The sequence below is a fragment of the Pogona vitticeps genome, chromosome 1 (genome assembly GCF_051106095.1).
Source record: "Pogona vitticeps strain Pit_001003342236 chromosome 1, PviZW2.1, whole genome shotgun sequence".
Taxonomy (NCBI): domain Eukaryota; kingdom Metazoa; phylum Chordata; class Lepidosauria; order Squamata; family Agamidae; genus Pogona; species Pogona vitticeps.
In genome coordinates, this window is record NC_135783.1 from 331,333,793 (window position 1) to 331,356,720 (window position 22,928).

General features: G+C 41.9%; 1 protein-coding gene across 2 annotated transcripts in view; it reads left to right on the plus strand.

Annotated features, from left to right (window-relative positions):
- The first annotated feature begins 20,207 nt into the window (after window positions 1–20,207).
- The window catches only part of SLC24A4 (solute carrier family 24 member 4), a 143,667-nt gene continuing 140,946 nt past the window's right edge, over window positions 20,208–22,928 (plus strand). For both annotated transcript variants that reach the window (XM_020802238.3, XM_020802239.3), the window contains exon 1: window positions 20,208–20,588. In XM_020802238.3, coding sequence (XP_020657897.3) covers window positions 20,432–20,588 — 157 coding nt within the window. In that variant the 5' untranslated portion in view covers window positions 20,208–20,431. The remainder of the gene's footprint in view (window positions 20,589–22,928) is intronic.

Sequence of the window (22,928 nt, forward strand, 5' to 3'; positions counted from 1 at the left end):
GATGGTGTACTTGAACATGCACAGTATTACGTTATAAGGTTCTATTTTCTACTTACCTGAAAATTACCGCCACTAAAGTCACTGAGACTTGCCTCTGAATAGACATGCATAGGATTGGGCTACCAGGCTGCTATCTGGTAAGTACCCAACCTCTGTGTAAGCTCCACTAAACACAAAGGTCTTACTTCTGATTAATAAATATGGGATTGAGCTACAAAGCTATAAAGACACATTTATATAGGAACATGCCCCAGTGGTCACAGAATTGAGCTAATTTCTGATGTTGTAATAATAGCAACCTATCCAAAGTATACTGTGGAATGAATGAGTCCATTCATTGTTTCTCTGGATATACCAACCCTCGGAAGACTGTCATAAATCCCAAATCAGCCTGAGATTAAAAAAGCCACCTGGAGGCTAGGAGCTCCCTCTTGACTTTGCCTCTCTGGGAACTTGCACATTGTTTACTGAAGAAAATACACAGAAATTCATGCACAGATAAAATGCCACACAGTTCCTTTCATAAAACTGGGAGAGCTGCCATTCTGTACTTGGCTGTGCTATCTCCTGCTGTTTGTACCTTGTTCTGCAATATTACTGTGGAACAAATTTGTCTCATTTGCGCATTTGTACTTTCCTGAAAACTGGTATTGGTACATAGGGGAGCAAAATGGTTTCAAAATTCAGCTGAAGTTCAAAAAGAATGAGTTTTATTGTGAAAGGTTGAGGCAAGTGTCCTTTCTCATCCAGGGAATGAGAAATCCATCAAACTTCCAAACCTCTTTGAGAGCAATACGGGTCCTGTAAAAAAAAAAAAAAGGTAAAAATTTCAGGTGAGGTCCTGGAATTCACTGAGCATTGGTGGCTTGGCAGAGGCCCCAATGAAGCTGATGAAATTGGGGGTTAGGAATTGGAGCTGTGGAAAATGCTGCTTAAAGTTACCCAGCCAAGCTGTTGTCTGCTGCCTACTTTCTCTTAACAAATATGAGGCACAAACTAAAAAAAAAAAAAAAAAAAAAAAAAAAAGAACCAGAAGGTTTGTTAAAAATTGCTGGTTTGTTGGTTCAGGTTGATCATATTGTAGGGCTGCAAATGGTCAATCCGGTGGTGCTCAGCCCCAACTCAGAGCCCCGCAGCACCTGATTGGGGCTGCATGGTGCCAGATTGCCCATTTGCAGCTATGGAGGTGGAGGAGGTGGCAGGACCAGGTAGAGAGGTGACGGGGCAGTGGGAAGAAGTGAGAGGCAGGCTGTGGGGGTGGGAGATTTAGCTTCTCCTTGTCCCAGGCACAAACATTTAAAAAAACAATCCGGTTCATGGTTCATTTTTTTAAAAAAGTTCAGATGGTTTGGGAATTGTGAGTAACTACAAAAAACCATGAGCCACCACTTTTGTGTTCTGTGCCCCTCTCTAGTTACAACTTCTTAAATTTGCCCCCCAGGAGATTTCTGTTTCTTCAACCCCATTCCCCTTACAAATACTGTACATTTCTTTCTCTCTCTCTCTCTCTCTCTCTCTCTCTCTCCAATCCATGAGAGCGCAGAATTCTGACTCCAGTCCTCTGAAGATGCTGGCCACAGAGACTGGTGAAACGTTAGGAACAACAACCTTCAGAACACAGCTAAAGAGCCCGAAAAACCCACAGCAACCATTCCTCATACTTTGGAAATTATTTTAAATTTCTTCTCAAAACTGGGGTTGAACTGAAAAACAGAAAGGAGCGAGGAGCATTTTCCCTTCTTTCTACTTGCTTGTTTGTGTTTGCACATTCAATGGCTATGCCCAAAGCTTCCTCTGTGAAACTGCAAGTGTTGCGCTGATTAGCAGCAGGCTATATAAGAGAGAGCCAGTTTACCTGGATATCAGCAAAACTCCCTCTGAGCCTGAGGAGCATGTCGAAAAACGTCTTATTGAGTTTTTGCTACTTTCCCTTTCCGTTTCTTTTTTTTTTAGAGTGCACTTAGGAAGTAACGTTGAAAGACTATTTAAAGTGTAAACCAATATTATCAGTACCCATTCCTCCTTCAATTTATCAAATGATTCATTGCTTTTAAAAATATGTATACCCATCTTTCTTCAACAGAGTTCAAAGTGGTCTGTCATTTTTTTGAATAAGTAGGTTTTATTATATAATATCCAATGCAGATGCACCCCTGATATTGATTTTAAAAGTATTTGCTTCAGTTTTTATTGGAATAAATGAGCTCAACCACTCTGTTTCTTTTGTTGTTGTTGTTGTTCTACGTTTTCTTCTTCTACCCCCCAACCCTTAACAAGTTTTATTGTTTTTCACATTGCAGATCTAGCATGGCTCTTTTAAATGTAGGATATAGTTGAACAACGTACCTTGATCTGGTAGACTATAAGATTATTCACCAATTTATGTTTCTCTCACCCTCTCTCAGGACTGGGGCCATGCTGGAACCATGCAACCTCGGTGCATGCAGGATGGGCCCCATCCCTCTGGGGAAAACGGCTCTAGAGATTGCAGGACTGGGCTCTTTCCCCGCAGCTGTTGACACCTGTGGAAGCTGAGGACTGGGCTATATGAGAACAGGCTTTCCCTACAGACTTTTGCCTCAGCAACAAAGGTCTCTGACTGTGTTGTTATTTCTGCCTTGCCTGGTGGTTCCTGTTGTGTCTGCTTATCCTGTTGTTCCTGCCTTGCTTCTCCTTGTGTCTCTGGACCCCTGCTGCCTTGATACTGTTCCTCCTGACGTTGCCTCCTGGATTGTTTGGCTATGATTTGTATCATCCTTCAGTGGGGTCTCGACTTACGAACGGCTCGACATACGAATGTTTCGACTTACGAACCGCTCTCATATGAATATATGGACTCGACTTACGAACTTAGATTCAAGTTACGAACTCTTTTTTTTCCTTTTTTTAAAAGCTAAGTCATTTTAGGTTAAAAGGAAAAAAGAAAAAAATATCCCCCTCTAGTGGCAGAAGGCAGAATAGCAGCTTCCCATTAGTTTCTATGGATGAAAAGAGCAGATACGGATTAAATGGTTTTCAATGCATTCCTATGGGAAATGCAGATTCGACTTAAGAACTTTTCGACCTGAGAACTGCCTTCCAATACGGATTAAGTTCGTAAGTCGAGACCCCACTGTATTTGGTTGCTGTTTGGACTCAGAAGCTTAGTTGCTTGGTCTCTGCTTGGGCTGTGGGGTTGTTTCTAACTTGTTCCTGTGGTCTTGCTCCGGAATGGTTCCTGGTGCCTTTTCTACTGAACCCTGACACCCTCATCTTGTTCAATTCCTGTCGTATATATTCAAGGCTACCCTGTAGTTCCCCCTTTATATAGCTCTTTACGCATTGCTTCACTTGTGAGTGGACAGCTATGAATTCAATCCTCCTCCTTGTTATTTACATTATACTTATGCATTGTGGATAGTCTAAATAAAAGAAAAATAATAGATAGATTCTTTGAAACATTACTTTTGTGCACCAGTTTTGATTTTAAAGAGTCTTGTGGCACAGTTCTTAAACTGCAGTACTGCAGCCAAAACTCTGCTCAGAACCCAGGTTCAATCCCAGGTAGCCAGGTCAAGGTTGACTCAGCTTTCTGTGGTTGATATACAGTGGTACCTCGACTTAAGAACTTAATCCGTATTGGGACTGCGTTCTTAAGTCGACACGTTCTTAAGTCAAAGCACCATTTCCTATAGGAATGCATTGAAAACCATTTAATCCGTATCTGCTGTTTTTTGTTCTTAAGTCAAGGCGCTGTTCTTAAGTCCTATGGGAACTAATGCAAAGCTGGTTAATCCGTATCTACCACTAGGGGGTGATTTTTAATTTTTTTCTTCTTTTGACCTAAGGTGAACTTAGGTCAAAAAAAGGGCAGGAAAGGTTTTTTTTTCTTTTTTTGGTTCTTAAGTCGAGGCTCCGTTCTCAAGTTGAAGCAACTTTTTGCAAACAGAACCATTCTTAACTTGTAGACACAAATGCAACAGTAGGCAATATCTATCAAACCACTAATAAAATTCAAACAAACAAAGTTTTTGTGGATAAAGTAGAGTTTTATCCATGAATGCTTGCTGTTCGTTTGATTTTTAGTAGTCTAATAAAGGTATTGCATACTCTTGCATTTGTGTAATCTTGAGGACTACACGGCTTTTTCCTATCTCTTCCTGAAGAAATGCGCAGAAAGAAACAGATCACCCCCCTCTCTCTGCCTGTAGGCAAGAATGTAAACTCCCCCTGGACATCTTGCTGTGAAACCACTTCGGTAGCAGCAAGAGCAACCGATGGGAATGCAGACGCTAACATACCTGCCTGGGGACAGCCTCATTCTGGAATCCAGTAGCAACACTCCAGATGAGGAGAATTTAAAAAGGTTTATGCTGCAGATGATTTCCAAGGGGCCTCAGGGTTCCTTCCATGAGGAGATATATGGCAAGTCTCTGCTTGTGGCAAGCTGGTTGGCTCATTCATTCTATACAAGCAGGAAGTGTGAGCCCTTGTATGATTTTGTTGACAACCTTGCTTGTAGATCTGGTAGATTATTCACTGTGAGCTAAATAAAACAATGGTCCAAAAGGCAGAATTGTATGCATATGCCTTATTCAGGGCACACTTGTCACACATCACTAATCCTCAATCCCAACCAAATAGTTTGCCGAGAAAATCAGAGGTGTCAAGGTGTTGCCCAGAATGGTGTCTTTGTTCCGTACTTCTGCAACTGTGATAGGATTTTCAACAAATGTGGGATATTTAAGGAATGGTTTTACCAGTGCCACACCACCAACACAAGTGAGGTTCCAGTAGCTATGGGGGGATTTGAACCCATATCTCCTGAGTCCATCACTCCATCTACTATATCTCTGCCCGGAATGAAGAAAGCCATGTTTCAGAAAAATTTGAAGTATTGCAGTACTCTCATGGATCCTGCAACTGAAAAAAAATTGCATTTTTCGTACATTAACCAGACTACAAAATCAATTTCAATAAAGACACAATAAAAGGAAAGCCTTGATATTATTTTTAATATATCTTTTGATGCTATCAGTGTTCAATGCTTGAATTTTGTTAAGAACTTTTGTGAACCGCTGAGAAGTCTTGGAGTGCTTCTACCTGCAGGACTCATGGTGTGATCAGTCAAAGGACATGGTGCAGCTGTTCCATCTCTTCCTCTCCACTTGAAGTTTGTGCAAGGAAAAAAGACTGAAGTATAGGAAAACACATTAAAAGATGAAATTGATAGCAGCAGAGCATAGGTGTACACACAGATGTGTGCACATCTATGAATATACACATATTCACATCTATTTTACAGCTTCAGAGTTAATTTTGATAATTCTGCTTCAATATGGTTTTTCATGCAGACTGCTTTACTATGGTCAGCTGAAATAATAAAACAAAGATACACTGAATAAACTTATTTCTTATTTCTCTGCAACTTGATATGGTAATAAGGTTTTTTTTATGGCTCTGCTTTCTGAGTTCTGTTCGAATGCACTGATTCCAGCTTGCAGAAATTTCCTGTGGAGCTACATTTGAGATAGGCAACCATGAGGTTATGGAAGTCTTGCTCTCTGACTGCCACAAGATGGGCAAAAGTGGGCATTTTCATGTGCGCTTTATATATTATAATCTCCTTCCAAAATATGCATGCTCCATAATCAGCAGAGAATTGCAACTGACGACACGGCTGGTCTTTATTCCCAATGAGCAATCAAGATCCTGGTTTTGAAAATTATTTCTTTATGTAATGATAGAAATCACCGGTAGGAAAAGTTGACAGACAGAAGCAGTTAAGTTTTGTATGTACAACAGAGCAGAGTAAGAAAACAGATGCCCAGTTAACAACAGGATTAATTTGTAATTTTATTTCCACATAAAGCTAGTCCAGTGTACCTCTGGATAATATGTTAATACTGGGTAACCCGCTTTCACAGCTCATCCTGGTTTCCATGGTAGTATGGCTCAAACATCCCTTTATTTTGAGAAAGGTGAAATGTAAACCATCTGTGGCTCAGGATTTAGGTGTTACAATACTGGAAAGAAGCGAAATGTAAAAGAAAGCCAAGTCAGGAAGGACAACAACAACGATGCCCTGCCATCTTCCTTAATGCAGCTTTTAAATGAGACTGCCAATTATATTGCTTGGTCCAGTAGGGCACGGGAAATAGACTTGGATCAGTCACCTTGAATGTGGCATCGTTTGAAAAGCTGGGAAGTGGATATGTTGCATTAGGCAAGACAGATATTTGCATGATCCAAAGAGACCTTAGAACACACTTTGTACCCATTTAAAAGACTCTTGTACCAAAGTCACACACTCAATATATTGTTTGCTACTTAAAACTTGTAGCTACTGTTGCTGATAAAAATGTTCCTGTTGCAAGTCTCTCTCATCCAATTCCCAGATGACTTCCCTCTTTCTCTCTCTGTTTGTGGTTCCTGGGAGTCTTCTGTCTTGGAGAGCCTTCTGAGGGGTGCAAAATCTGGATACAGGTCTTATAGTGATTTAGAAAACTGCAGACTGAGTGCCATTTTGAAACTACAGTATGGCTTGCAGTATGTGAAGTGACAGATGTTACTGCAAATTCCATCCATTTTTTTCCAGAGTGTCATTTCATCATTGGTTTTCTTCAGTGGAGGGTGGTGTGAATGCTGTAGACATAATATTGATTTCAGAGAAGACTTTGACAATTTGTCCCATGATAATTAGCAAGTTAACTAGGTGTGGGCTGGCTGGAACAAGTGCAACGTACCCTCTAAATTTCAGCTCTTCCACCTCTCTCATGCACAACTTTGCCCCTGTGTATGCATACTCTGCCCCCCCTCCAAGCATGGAAGGTTCTGTAATTACTGAAACCTAACCATCATGTAACTGTCCAGTTTCCCCCCTAGATGTAGAACTTTGCACTCATCCCTGTTAAATTTCATTCTGTTGTTTTACCCAATGCTCAAGCCTATCAAGATCTTTTTGAAAGTTGTTCCTGTCTTCCAAGGTATCAGCTGTTCACCCAATTTTGCATCATCCACAGATCTGATATTTCCTGCACTTCCTTATCTGAGTCATTAATAAAAATGCCGAAGAGTACAGGGCCCAGGACTGAGCGCAAGGCTGGCATTCAGGAGAAATTTGGACAACAATTTGTCAGATTGATTTTGATTTGGATTTCTGCACTGAGGAGAGGGTTGGACTTGATGGTCTTATAGGCCCTTTGCAACTCAGTCATTCTATGATTCCAGCATTAAGGAGAAATACATGTATGTTGTTTTAGCTTCAGCTCTGTTCAGACAACAATGCTCATCCTCTTCATGACGGGATGCAAGCGTCTCTCTTCCTCTCTGTTCATGCATTCAAGTATCCAATCCCTGTTATATAAGTAACCTTATTCATAAACATGTTGTAGGTAGTTGTGTGCAGCCTCCCACCATCCATGAATTCAGAATAAGCCCATGTTCTGAACAGAACTCTTGCGAATGACTGAACTAAGCTCACAAACAGTTTTTGTTTGTATTAGTGGTCTGATAGTTGCGGCAGCTTTGACTGTTACAGATTGTATTTTTAACTTACGCTTTAAAAATACAAGTAGTGTATTATTAATGGTTGATGGATTGACTTTACTATTGCTAACTATCTAGAGGCCAATGTTTTCATCCCCTGAAAAGTGGGATAATCCCAAGAAACAAATGAATACTGTTGTTGTTGTTGTTGTTGTTGTTGTTGTTGTTGTTGTTGTTGGGAACAAATAAAATAAAAAGTAGAACCTATTCCTATCATGAAGCTATAATTGATAGCACTGGGATGTGGAGCTGGTCCATATTTGGCAAACATGGAGGAGCATTGTATTGTAGTAACGTTACTCAGGGTCACCAAATGACACCCAAGTTGGTACGTTATGTTGGTGCAAACAGGGTTTAATCAGAACTAAGATTAATCTTAAGGATTTCAGCTAATTCCCACAATCTATGTACAGGAACCACAGAGTGCAAGTCAGAAAGCAAGACTTCGGAGAAGACTTGAACTCCGCAGTTTGTGAGAGAAACCTACATGTTCATTTTCTGGTTATAAACTATCACCACAGGGCACAGCTCTCTGCATCACAGCTATGTCTGTCTGCATGACTGAGAAGCCAGGTCCAGTATAAATCTCATATGGAATGTAGACACATTTACTGATTTTCTCTTTGATCACTGACTGCTGATTAATCATGTGATTTCAAAGTATGAATTAAATTTGTTCCTGGAAGATTAGGATAATTCTAGCAATAAGTGCCCTATTGTGGTCATATGATCATAAAAAAATATTTTTTAAAAAGAGTTTGGTAGATTTCCTTTGTTTTAGTAAGTTAGAAAAATATAACTTTAACTTAATCTTCAGAAGGCCATACGCTGTTTCCCCTAAAATAAGACCTAACCTGAAAATAAGCCCTAGTATGGTTTTTCAGGACGCTCGTAATAGAAGCCCTACCCCCAAAATAAGCCCCAGTTAAGTGAAACCCTGCCCTCCACCATTGTGCAGCAACCAGAAGATGACATGACTGTACAGTATTTGAATAAATGTAGATGGTTGAACATGACAAAAATAAAACATCCCCTGAAAATAAGCCATAATGTGTTATTTGGAGCAAAAATTAACATAAGTCCCTGTTTTATTTTTGGGGAAACAGGGTACATCCCCACAGGTTTTTAAAGCTGTGAAATGCTGCTTTCAAAAAAAAAATTATAGCGTTTTCCTGGAAAGAGAAGGAGATCACCACATGGTTCGTTTGATCCTTGTGATTCCCATGAGACCCAACAGCATTAATGGTAATCCCTCACATGTTGAATGAAAGGAAATGGCTTTTAAGAATACATGAATTCGTTCCTTGTTGTGACATGAGAAAAACAGAAATATACTTCATGGCTTTGAAAATGATCACAGCATCAGTTTCCCATTCAAAATGTTTCTGCCGTTCCCATACAAACTTGCAGTAGGTAAAATGCTGTAGATACTGCATATTGTTCCTTTTAATAAGAATATAATGAAACATTGCACAAAATCCTGTTGTGTAACTAACTACTCAGGCACAATTTGACATTGCACCCACGGTGGCTGCGCTAGCACCGAGGCAGAAGTGCTATCTACGAAACACTTCTGCCAACACATTTTTAGCAGCAGGTAGGAGGTTGAAGTTCTTGTGGTATGTCAGCCAGGATTTCATCACTCATCTCTCTGGTGAAATATTTCATAACGTTGTCATAAAGTTGCAATTCCTTCTAGGATTTAGCAGTAGGGTCTCTAGTTAGAGGCAAGTAAAATTTGAAGTAGGATAATGGTCTGCAGGCTTCCTCCAATTATTCAATTTGTCCATTCCTTATCTGCCTCTGATTATAATATTGAAATTATTTTTTATGCTGTGGATGCTCCACTTGGCTGAAGTTGTACGTTGAACTATGTCTTTATCTTTAAATGACCTAAAAGTGACTGAGGTAAAGAAAAACAGCTACAAAAGGAGACACAGCTGAGAAAAAAAACACATACCGTACATAAGTTTCAGACAAAAAGGATTACCAAAAGAAAAAATTATCACCCCAAAATTCTTAGATCACTACATATTTTAACTCACAGCTCTACCAACAGTCTTGTATATGGGCTAGACTCTGGGAACTGATTAACAGATGTTCAAGAAGCAGACTATTATTCCCTGTTGCAGTGAGTTTCTATGACTGTGAGTGCTGCCCGACCCTTCCTAAAGCAGAGGGGTAAGTAGACCCTCCTCAGCCATTGTTTCCATCAACTCCAGTCTCGCGGACCTGCTCAAACTTGGTTTTATTCACATTGGGAAGCAGAGTACGGAAATAGAAGGGCACTGGGCATAACTCTGCCCACCAGTGGGCGGAGGCAACTAATCCAAGGTGATGAATTGCCTCTACTATCCCCCTGACAGTCCAGTCTCTACCTGGCCCCAACTTGCTGTCACTGGAGTCTGTTGGTGGCACCAAGGGGCTTCAGCACAGTCTAGAGCCACCCCCTGCCTTTCTAGGAAGCCATGCACTGCCAACTGCTTGTTAGAGCCCATGTCTCTCTGGCTCTCCTGCAGCCATGTGCTTCTTCTCTCTCTTGGGTATCAAGTGCTTTTGCTGGGTGGAGGTGGGGGCTGGATGCCTCACCAAACACCAAGGTCTCCACAGGACAGGCGAGGGGATAATGCTGGTGGAATAAACAGGGGTGCACCTACACCTCTCCTTGGCCAATCAAGCCAAGGAGATTGGGTTGAGGTACCTCAACCCAAGCTCAGCCTAAAGCTTCTGGGCTTACAAATTGTCCACTTCCCCAGTGACACAGAAGATGGGGGTCAGCTCCTTCGCAGCCTAGCCTCACATCCCTCCTCACATCCTGCCATCTCGCCTGATTCCATCTTCGTCTTTATCTGGGGTGGGTGGTGTATTCCTCATTACAGTGAACTTCCAGGCAACTCCTGGCACTGTGTGAGTCCTTTAGTCAGGAGGCTTGCATGTCACCAGATGACAGCAGAAACTGCTTCTGCTGTCATTGGTCCAAGAAAAGGGTTCATGCTGCTGATGTATTCACAGCTATGCACAGAACTCTGAAGCTTATAGCTACAGGTGTCACTGTTCTGTTACTCATCATAGGCATCCTTCAGTCTCGAGAGACTATGGTAACGTGCTCTGTATGGAGGACATGGAACAGCATCTAGTGTGGCTGAGAAGGCCAATTCGAGAGTGACCATCCCTTCCACACTGAGGACAAATACAATCTGTACCCTGTCCAGCTTCCTGATTTTGCTGCTTTCGTGACTGCTTCTTTGCTTTGGCCTGCTGACTATTATGCCACAGTGGACTGTATTCTGAAGAGCCCTCTGTTCTCCTTCCTTCTGTTTGCTCATGTGTTCTTCTGTTATGCATGATGTTGTGGTACAATCCAGCTGTTCTATTACCTGAATGGGTTCCTCCCAAGCATGGATAACACTGGGTGTGGTCAGTAAGCAACCTTGTGATCCATGTGTGATGCTGGAGTTTCCAAGACCACTAGAGAATATGTCTTTCAGTATTGTAGTTTTGACTTTCCCCAGCAACTGTTGTGATGTTGAGAACAGGATCATGCTGCAGAAGCATTAGCCCTGAGAAATTGCCCCAGCACAATCAGTCAATGGAATCACAATGTTCTTTTGTTTATTTGAACAGTTTATATGGACAGTGACCAATTTGATTAGGACAATAAAATAACTTCATAGCCCTTGACGGGAAATATCATGTCAAGCATTAAGGACATGAAAATCTAGAGTAAACAATGTAAAACTGTTTTGATGGTGTGCTGTATCTAAACGATCAAAGATCATATGAACTGTTGCATTTTTTTCCTAATTCACAAGAACATACAGTTTAATACATTACTTGGAATGATCTCTAGGGCATCAAAATGATTATTTACACAGAGTGAATAATTTTTAAAAGTCCGTTTAGGTTCCACTTCTATATATGTAAACTTTTTGCCTTTTGTTTTTCCTCCATTGAGAAAAGCTGGGCAGCCTGAGATCTTTCTTGACTTAAATATTTCTCAGTACAGTACTTGGATCTCACTTGTTCTTTGCCTTACATAAACTTGCATTTTCCCTTATGCTCCCCTTCTCTGAGGTCTGAGGGCATAATCTACTTCTTTCAGGGGCCTCATTCAAACTAATTGTTGTGTTCTATTTCACTTCAAAGACTGCTTACTCAGGAGACACCTTGTGAGTTACGTTATGATTTGGAAATCAACCAGAAATTCACTCATAGGCTGTCTCCTGAGTAAGCATCTTTGGAGAGCAATAGAACACTCCCCTGCTCCAAAATCACAGGTTACTGATTAGCAATAGATGCCTCCTAGATTACTTGAATTTTTTTCTTCATTTACTCATTTATTTCTCTATTTTGATAGCAGCAGACACTGCAAATTATAAACCAGAATTTATCAGATAAATAAAATGGCAAACAAAATCTCCAGTTAGCTAAGATGATGCCCCCTGGGCTGGTGGTCCTCCTGAATCAAAGTTAGAATCAGAGAACTTGCTAGTGTAGATAACACACATTTTGAAAGTAGCATTAAATGAAATTAACTTAGGCCACAGTTACATTGCTGAGTTGAATCAATTTCAGTTCCAATTATTTTAAATTAATTTACAGTCACGTGGTTTTTGTATCGCTATGTGCCTTCACTTTGAAAATTATTACTCTAGTATAAAGTGGTGGCTTAAAACTGCTTCGGGAAATTACATGTGAGGTTTAAATCATTTCATTAACCAGTATGTTTGCAGACCATATTTTCAATGTTGTGTAGCATTTCATCAGTTTTTTTAATCGTCTGGAATGCCTGCATTTCTCTCTTTTTAAAAAATGATTTTAAATATCACTACAGTGATGCAGTGCTAAAGTTTAAAAAAACAGTGACCGCCCACAAAGTCAGTATTTAATAGAAGTGTCAGATACAGCTTCAAGACAAAGTAGGGAGGCAATGGGGTCCGGGTGGGGAGGGGCAGGCATCCCATTTTGCCCAAGCAAAACAACAAACTGAGTAGAAAAATGTTCAGCACTTTGTTTCATTTCAGCAAAATAGCTTGCATGAACCATAAACACAACCAGCCTAGTTTGTGTTTTTTTCTGGTTCATACAGTAGTTTGGTTCATTCCCATCTCTAATTGAAATGAGAGATATTATTAGAGAAGAATGCAAAAAATAATTGCTGTAGTAAAAAGGAAAGAAAACCCTAGATGGATGATGAAAGAAAAATTTAAATTGCTAAGGATGGGCTAGAAGCAAAAGTATAGGGTATCAAAAGTAGGGTTAAAATTGTGAACATAATTTTCAGTGACTTTCACATACTGTACAATGAAAACAGTTTCCCTAGAAATAGTTCACTGAAGATTGATATATACGTATACTGTAATAAACACACACAGATCTATCTATCTGTCTATCTGTCTGTGTATACACATATACATGTACATATATGTATGCATACGCATGCACATACACACACACACAAAATGCACACACACAAATAGATAAAACAGCTGAACATAGGATGGGATTTTCCTAGGAAGTCAGTTGCCTAGGAAAATCCATAGTGATAGAGGGTTTGCTACAGAAAAGCAAACACCCTTTCATCCATTTCATTCAGATGAGGAAACCTATTAACCATTTTGCTCCATCTCCTGTATCTTCTCGGGCCATTCTAACACCCCTTGGAATACATCACCAGAATGTTGTCTGTGATACTGCCTCAGGGTACCCACAGTGATAGTCTTGCTTACATAAATCTTAAGAGTCAAGAATTACTCACAGCGGAATCTCTTTGTAGCACTGGGCTGCAAAGGATGTCTGAAATGTAGGAATCGTTTCCAACCAACCCCAAACCTGTAACAATATTTACGGGCAAATTAAAGCTCCACATCCCCTTGATCTACAATTAAGTCCAAGTCAATAGGTGCTTGACTGCTGCTGCAGGAGCCTCTCCCTCTTCTCGTTTGGTTCAGTTTGACCTTGGCACAGTGAAGGAAGCATCCAGGGTGCAGCCCTACCACCTCTTTACTTGATCATTGCCCTGCATGGGTTATAAAAACTGCCAGCAGGGTTATGATGGATTGCGTTGTGAACCTCTCTAACGGAGGAATTTCTTCCCTCATGTGTAAAGAAGACTATTATGTAACCATCATTAAATGATGACATCTGGCCATGGACAAGCTGAACAACATTTGCCTGATCACCAATATACACTTTTTGGGCAAGGTGATCAAGCAGGGGGTGGTAAAGCAGCTCCAGACATACCTGGAGGAGGAAAATTGCCTTAATCTATTCCAGTCTGGATTCAGGCCACTGCGAGCCACTGAGATGACACTGGTCACGCTGCACAATAACCTTTTTAGGGAGGCCAACAGAGGGAGGCCATTCCTGAAGGACTGCCTCCTTCCATATGAACCTACTCGGCAGTTAAGATCTAGCCAGGGGGCCCTTTTGAAAGAGCCATCCCTCAAGGAGGTAAGAGGGATGGCTTGTAGACAAAGGGCCTTTTCGGCAGCTGCCCCCAGACTATGGATGCCATCCCGACTGAAATTCATCTGGCACCGACATTGATGACATTTCAGCACCAGGTCAAAACCTTCCTGTTCCAGAAGGCTTTTAATTGAAATAACATCAACTGTGGGTCTTGATGATAATTTTAATTGTATTTTAATCATTTTATCTTTTGTTGTATCTTGATTGAGTTTTAATTGTTGTAAGCCACCCAAAGACCTCTGGGTAGTGTGGGCGGCATATAAATTAAATAAATAAATAAATAAATAAATAAATAAATAAATAAATAAATAAACAAACAAACAAACAAACAAACAAACATCCATCTACCTTGTTGGTCTTCCTTGATCTCTCAGCAGCTTTTGATACCGGTGACCATAGTATCTTTCTGGACAGGATCTCAGAGGTGGGGATTGGGGGACTGCCATTGAGTTGGTTCTGGTCTTTCCTTGAGGGCTGTGTCCAGAGAGTTCTGCTGGGGGATGAATTGTCAGCCCACTGTCCCCTCAATGGTGGGCTCATCAGTATCCCCAATGCTGCTTAATACCTATGTTAAGCCACGAGGGAGGTCAGGAGAGTTGGAGAAAGGTGTAATCAATATGCTGATGACGCATAACTCTATCTATCACTTGCCACCTCTGAAGCGGATGCCATCCAGATGTTAGAACACTGGCTAGTTTTGTTCTTTTTATGCACCAGGGTTAACATGCTCAAAATTTAATCTGGTTAATACAGAGATCTTGCTCCTGGGGTACCACTCAGATAGGCTAGGTGTATTATCCCTAGACTGGATGGCATTGCCCTCCCATTGATGGACCAACTACATAACCTGGATGTGCTTCTGGATCCAGCACTGTTTTGGGATTTCTGGATTGCAGCTGTGTCCAGAGCAGCCTTCAACCAATTTAGGCTTATTGCACAAACTGGCTTAAGCAGGTTATTCCTGTCTTGTGCCCAGGGTCAGTTTTACTGTCTAGTGCCCAGAGCTGACCAAAACTGGCCGTGGGCACTTCAGTCCACAGATACTCACTGGACTTGCAGTAACAGAGATGGATTCAGGGCAGATAAACAGAAGAGAGAGGAAAGGGAGGAAAAGAAGGGGAACGAAATACTGGAGGTAAATCAGCTGTGAATGTGCATTACAGAGAATGCGTTGGGCCCACAGAGATTTCACTGATGGGAATGCAGACTAGGTAAGAGATGTAGTTTGAAGGAAGACATATAGCTACATTTTAAACTGTTGACATAGAGATAAACCCTAACTACAGTATAGTCTTTATTTCAAAGACATTCATAATAGGAAAAGGGGACACATTCAAAGCCAAGTCACAAAGTGGCATCTGGCAGTGTCACCCAGCTGAAGTTATACCTATTTAGTAGTACATGTTTACTGTACTATGTGTACTGATTGATGGTGTGCATTGATGCTGTACCTCATGCTAGGACTCACCTGCCAAGTACACTTATTTCCTTGGCACAGCACAGAACTCCTGCCTGTGTTTGTTTGTCTTTTTCCCCCATGGAAATTGTAACAGTGGTTTATTGCAATGCTGAACAACACTTACCATCACTAAGTTCTTCTTAGTACTTTTTTGAAATCTTCCTTCTTGTAATTTGATCTGGTCCTACTCTGTGAAGCTGCAGAAAATAAGTTTGCTCCAGTTCCCATGCAACAGCCTTTGCAATATTTGAAGATGGCTAACATATGGCTTCTTAATCTTCTCTTTTCCAGGTTAAATACAGCCAACATTCTCAAGCACTCTTCACAAGGCTTCTTTTTCAAACAAAAGAAGTTAGTTGGGCTAAAATCCCACTGCAATAAATGGCAGAATGTAGTTGTGACTAACTTTATTCCGTATGATCTCAACAGGACTTAAACATGAATAAGATATGCTTTGTAGTCTTATTAACAACCATCCCCATCTACCTGAATTTAATATTTGCTTTCCAATGTATAGTATGAAAATCTGCATTAATGATTTTAGGCTTCCTTTTGTTCTATTCTTGCACATTTCTTGCATTATATTTTATTTTTGTTTAAATTTTTTGTATTTCATTGTAAATCACGCTGACTACTGAGCACTCACTGAGTGGAGGGGCAACTCAGAAATATTTTAAATAAATAAATGACTGCTCCTAATATGGAATTTCTTTTATATATATATATATAGAATCACAGAATCATAGAACCATGAACTTGGAAGGGGCCTATAAGGCCAACAAGTTCAAATCTCTGCTCAATGCAGGAATATATATCAAAGGACCATTTTTGGACTATTAAAACAATATAGGAAAGGCAGTAAAAATGTCTTCCCTTAAGAATCTTAGAATCATAATCTGTGTTTGTTTATTTATAATAATTTCAGAGCTGGAAGGGACCCTTTGGATCATCAAGTCCAGCCTCTATCAAGGCAGCACAGTGGGAAATTGAATTTCCAACCTCTGCAGCCAGATACCTAAATCACTGAGCTATCTATCCAGCAGTTCATCACACTTCACTTTCTTCCTGAAATGGGACTCAAGGAGCTCACACAATTTTGGGAGGAAAAAAAAGATACAAATAAGAACAGAATTAAGCAATTTATAATATTAAAAACCACAGAATTTAAAACAAATTTAAAAGTATATACTGTACCTTTTAAAAAAAGTACAGTGGACCCTCTACTTACAGAATTAATCCGTACTGGAATGGTGGCTGCAGGTCGAAAAGTCTGTAGGTCAAGTCTCCATTGACCTACAATGCATTGATAACCAATTAATGCCATAACGGGCCATTTTTGTTCCATTTTTTTTTTTTCTGGTCTGTAGGTCGATTCTACAGGTGCAAGTCGAACCTAAATTTTATGGCCAAAGAAGTCTGTAACTCGAAAAGTCTGTAAGTAGAGCCGTCTGTAAGTCAAGGGTCCACTGTAGAAGAGAATGGCATTAAGAGTTCCTTCAACAGCCGCTAGTAGTCTGCCAAAGGACGGCTTGAATACAAAGGTATTTGTCTTACTGGGACCCATTAGATGCCCTGCTCCACCGGATGCAGTGATTTGCCTCACCTCTTTTTTAAGTAAATAACCAATAAGCTGCTTAAAAACAAACAGTTGCAGCTAATGCCCTCCTAAAAGTCATAGTGATCCTGACATCATCTGGTTCCCCTCGCCTTCTTCCTACCTAGGATTTCCCAGTAGATCCTTTAAGATCTCTTCCATGCTTACACTTGCGTCTCTGTGTGTTCTGTGCTGTCAAATCAGAACCGACTTACAGCAACCTTAATAGGGCTTTCAAGGTAAGTGAGATATTTCAGGAGTGGTTTTAGCAGCTCAACTCTCCCAATGAGTTGCCATGGCCAAGTGGAGATTCGAACTCTCTTCTTCAGAATCCTAGTCTGTCTTTCTATCCAATACACCTCACTGGGAATCCATACTTACATCTAAGAAACTTGTTTTGTTTGCCTTTGATGTCTTTAAGCACATACTGGCCAAAAAAAGATGGATTCTTTAAAGTCCCTTAAGTGTAAGCAAATAAAAAACGGTTGTTGTAGGTTTTTTGGGCTCTTTGGCCGTGTTATGAAGGTTGTTCTTCCGAAGGTTTTGCCAGTCTCTGCGGCGGGCATCTTCAGAGGACAGGAGTAGCACTCTGTGCTCTGGTGCAGTTTGTTTGGGAGTTGACTAAAAGACTGGCAAAACGTTCAGAAGAACAACCTTCAGAACACGGCCAAAGAGCCCGAAAAACCCACAACAACCATTAGATCCCGGCTGTGAAAGCCTTCGCGAATGCATCAAATAAAAAACCTTCTTTATTTTTAAAAATTGTTCATTATACGTGAGTAATGCTTCTGAATATAGAAGCAACTATTCAGGTTCCCAATGCTAACAAATCAAAGGCATTTAAAATACTTATGAGATGCTTCGCCTTGCTAAAAGATGTCCTTATTAATTCTGAAGAAATAATTATGATAAAAAAGAGGTAGTCCTCTAGTGAAGGAAACCTTAGTTATTCACATGAGTTCTAGATAATTATGGTAAGCTGCAACCACCAGGGCAGGACATTTTGATGTCCAAGAGTTCCCTTTCATTGCAGAATCCATAGGGAATGGAATCGTATAGTGTAAATCTTCTATAACATTGCTGCCTGAAACAAGTAACGTCCTCATGCTTAAGCCACTTGCTATGTACAGGTTTTAGAACAAAAATGGCTGGATAAAAAAAATTGTTCTACCTCCTCTAAAGTTTATTATCACCGGTGTAATTTTCTGTCCCAGCCAAAGTAATATGTTGGGAAAATAAAATGTCCCCCCAACATTTTTGTTATTTTTCTTATTAAGCAAACAATAAAACAGAAGTCATATCCTGTGAACATCAATAGGTTTGGCCTCTGGGAAACTGTCAGTGGCTTCTGGTGTTCATGGAACCCAACTTAGAACCCTACAATGCTAAGTCTATTCTGTTATGGCCAGAAAATGCCATGGTGTTCAATGCAAAACAGACAGATGGATAGTTGCATACATATATAAACCACAATGCATTTGTTCAGATAGTATGTTTTGTTCAAACTACTGCTAAAGCTGCAGCTCTCTTTTGTGGACTGAGTTCTAATATTGTTTGTTACTGTATATGACACATACTGTACATTTTAGTTTTTTATTTTTGTTGAGAATCTTTTCTACAGAAAAAAATAGTATTTACATTTTCTAAGGGATACACTGTTGATGGTAGTGTATCCCTCATAATACTGTACATATAGATTTTTTTTTAAAAAAATCTCTGTTGTGCATCTGATGAAATGGACTGGAGCAGTCCATGAAAGTTTAGGTATGCCAGGTAAAGTTCGTTCATCCTAAAGGAGCGTCATGACTTTTTATCATTTAAATAAAATGCAGTATTTAAAACCGTTTGCAGGAGCCCGATTTTTTGTTTTATTTTGTTTCTTTTAAAAACTTAAGTTTTATTTATTTTTTATTTAACCATGTTTTTATATTAACTTTATATAAAAACTTACGTAAACTTTTGATTTAATTCTATTTTTTTTTTTAAATTAAATGTTTAGATACAGTAAACTGAAGTGGTGACGGGATCGGGGAAGAAGGAAAGTCGCCTGGGTGTGATCTCGAGTGTGACACGGGGCTGGCTCAGGAGCTTCAAGCACATGCTCTCGCATGCTTCATCCCCTCACGGCGCCACCCTGCCAAGTGCTAAATGAAGAAGGGATAATTCCCGCGCCATTTAGGGGAAAAGATTAGTTTGGTCAGTTAATCCTGTCCTCCCCCTCCCTCCCCCCCCCCCGGTTGGCCGCGTCGCGCCGAGCGCGGGAAAACAACACCGCCGAGGGCAATATGTGGCGATCTGGGAAAGGCGCCGAGGGAACCTTGCGGTGCCCAAGGAAAGCCGCATGCGCACTGCTGGCCCGGCGGCAGTAGAGGCGCGGGGAGTGGCGTGCAGGAGGGACCGAGGGGTTTCGGAGCGAAAGTTGCCCGGGACGCCGCGCGCCGAGACCCGCTGGAAGAGGAGGAGGCGGCGGCGGCGGCATTGTCAGGGGGCAAGAGGACTCCCCATAGGAATTTCGCCCCTTTCCCGACGATAAGCAGGGGAAAGTGTGGGTTGCTGGCCCTGGGGCGCCCGCTTCGGGGCTCCAAGCACAGCCGCCGGGAGGGAACGAGAAGGCGCCTATCTGACCATGAAGCGCAGGAGGTTAGCGGCCGCTGCTTCCTCCTCCTCTTCTGCCTCTGCCGCTTGGCGAGCCCCCGGCCACGGCGAGGAGAGGAAAGGCAGGTGGATGTGAAACTTTCCAGTGGGATGCTGCGCGGAGCTCCGCGGCTGCTCCTCGCCTGAGCCATCGATCGCCTGGATCGCGCTCTTTCTTTTGCTCGCTCTCGCTCGCGTTCCTTCTCCTTCCAAAAGCTGCCGGGTTGTTTTTTTTTTTTTTTTTTGCAAGGGCAGCACTTTGCACACCCTCCCCCCTCTTCTCCTCCTTCTGTGGAGGGGAGCTCCTGGATGCTGGGGTGGCAGCCGCTCCTCTAGCGTCGGCGGTGGCTGCTGGCTCGCTCGCTCGCCTGGCTCTCGCCTCCTTCCGCGCTTGTGCCAGGGCGGGCCTGCGGAAAGGGGGCGGCGGCGGCGGCGGCGCCAGCGGCGGTTCCTTGCGCTCGCTGCCCATTGGCACCGGCAATGGGATCGTGAACCCCAGCGGAGATCGGGCAGGACCAGTTCGCTACCCGCTGCGGGGCGCCTTTCTCGGCCACTTCGGGAGGTGGCGGAGAAGCTTTTCTTCTCACCTGGCTGCCCGTTCTCCTTGATGCGTGTCTCCCCCTTGGTCGTGAAGATGAAACCGTCCGCGGGGAGCGCTTCCAAGTGAACTGCGCTTCCAAAGACACGGAGGGGACGGATCTTGCTCACGGGCCCCTCCGAGCGTGTCCAGGCAGCTCCGGATCGCGATGGGTCTCGAAGTGCAGCCGGTCTCCCCCTCGAAGCCGTCCCTCTCCAAGCTAAGGAAAGTTCGCAAGAGGCGGGAGATGCTGTTGCAACAGCTCGGCTTCATCTGCGCGATCCTGTTCTTCGTGTGGTGCATGGCCAGTCTGCTCTCCAAGCTAGGTAAGCGGGGCAGAGGTGGCCGGCCGGTCAGAGAAAAGAAGTAAAAGGGGTTTGTGAGGTTGGGCTGGAAAGAGGAGGCTAGGGTTGTATAAACAGAAGTTATACCAGCTTCCCCAAGCTGGTAGAGGTGTTTTCTCTGGCGCAACAGTTGCTGTGATTCACACGTGAATGATTCCTCCTGTCTGAATTCCAGTACGTTAGAATGTGAGAAGATCCTTGTTGAGTCAGATCTATACTCATCCCATAACCCACTATCATCCTGTGTCCAGTCAGGTGCTGGTTGGAAGACCAGGAGCAAGACCAGAAAGCAGTAGCCCAGGTCTAGCAAACCTTTGGCTCTGCAAATCTTATTACACTCAAGATCCCATCATCCTTAGTCATTCTAGTGTGTAGGATAGTACAATGGGAGTCATAGTTCATCAGCATCTGGAGGATTGAAAGCTTCTGCTGTCTCTGAATATTGTTTCCAGCCACTAGTATTCACAGATAGACTGCCTCTGAAAGCTGGAGGTTCATCTTTAGTGAATACAGTATGTCTATTTCCCCCTTTAAAGCTAGGAAAGGTCTTAAGTTCATATGTTCAATAATAAATTTTATGTAGCATTGAAGGGTGTGTGCATTTAAAAATCCTTCCTCTTTCCTGTCCTCTCAGAGACAGCAATATCCTACCTGCTTTTACATTGCCCTTACAGTGCAAACCAATATATCGTTTGCTTTGAAGTTCCCTGGACTTCAATGGGCTTTACTTTCAACTAAATGTGTTTAGGATTGAAGCGTTAATCACTGCAGAGATCATGTTTCATGCTTCTTGATTCACACGAGCATGTGCCACATGGTGGTGGGAGGGCATTTGATCCCAGGGGAACTCTGATGCAGCGTTGCTCCTAGATACTTAAGCAAATGACTCAGGCAGGTCGTTTCAGGGCAGACTTGTGTATGTGTTTATTCCCCAAATAGCAGGTAGGAAAAATGCAATTAATATATGCTTATTTCTGCAATGATCATAGAGTTTATGCATGAGAGTTGATTTATTATTTGTAAATCTCAAAGTAAGATCTGAAATACTGAGTATGTGGAACAGTTTCTCTCCCATAAACAAACAAGCCATTGGATCCCACTTAAGTGTGACATGTATGACTGGAGAATATTACTGTGAATGCCTGTGCATTAAGATTGTTCCGAAAGATGGGGGGGAGAACAGCACAAACCTGGTGTGTGGGTTTTCTTGTATCTCTGTATAGTTATACGAATACTGTAGTGATTTAATAGTTTTCCCATTCCATTTCTTTGTACAATGTATGAAAGTGACAGCTCTCACTGCTTGCATTTTTACCAGAAAAGAATTTTACTAATTATGATCAAATGAACTTCATTTTTCACCTTATGAAGTGTCCTGTGAAAGCTGAGTTGGGAAAAACTTGATTGCTGAAACCTTCCTGCTGAAATACTTTCTGTTTACCTGCTGTGCTGATCTAGTTCTCTCTGCCTTCACTCCGAAGCTTAAAACACTAATTCCAAAATGAGCAGATTAGAATTAGGGTGGTCAGATCAACATTTTAAAGCAAAACAATAAGAAGCCATAGACTTTTGCTGTCTGCTCTGTGGCGTTTGATGAAACACTGTTGGATCAGGCTCTGGGGGTCATCTGTTACAAATCTATAGGGATTTGCCATATTCTCGAACTGTAGACAATCCTCTGAAATACAGACTCTTAAATAAGTGGACATCTGGCAACCTCTGTCAGAGGACTGCCCTTTTCCCTTCCCCACTACCAGCAAAGCATCTTGTGTGCTTTTAATGAGAGACATTTGGCCAAGAAGTTTGGCTGGCGTGGTAGCTCCTCCCTTATTAGCAGAGGTAGGAAAAAGCTCCTTTTCCAAACATCACTCTGACAGGTAGTTATTAAATGAGTGACCTGGGAGGCAAGGGATTGGCAGCTCTCCTTTGCTTAGTTACCTCAGTGGGTGTGCTGGCTGTCATTTCTAATAGTAGGTGTTGTGGAAAATGCAGCATCATAAACCAGATCAAGGAGGCAGTATGGTGTGCCTTGTGTTCAGAGAAGATAAGAGGTTTCCTTCTGTGCTTTCCCTTCTTAACAGAATGGCTAAAGGACGAAGGCTGCAATCTTCTACATTTACCTGAAAGTTGTTGTTGTTTAGTTGTTTAGTTGTGTCCGGCTCGTTGTGACCCCATGGACCAGAGCACGCCAGGCCCTCCTGTCTTCTACTGCCTCCCGGAGTTGGGTCAAATTCATGTTGCTTGCTTCGCAGACACTGTCCAACCATCTCGTCCTCTGTCATCCCCTTTTCCTCTTGCCTTCACTCTTTCCCAACATCAGGT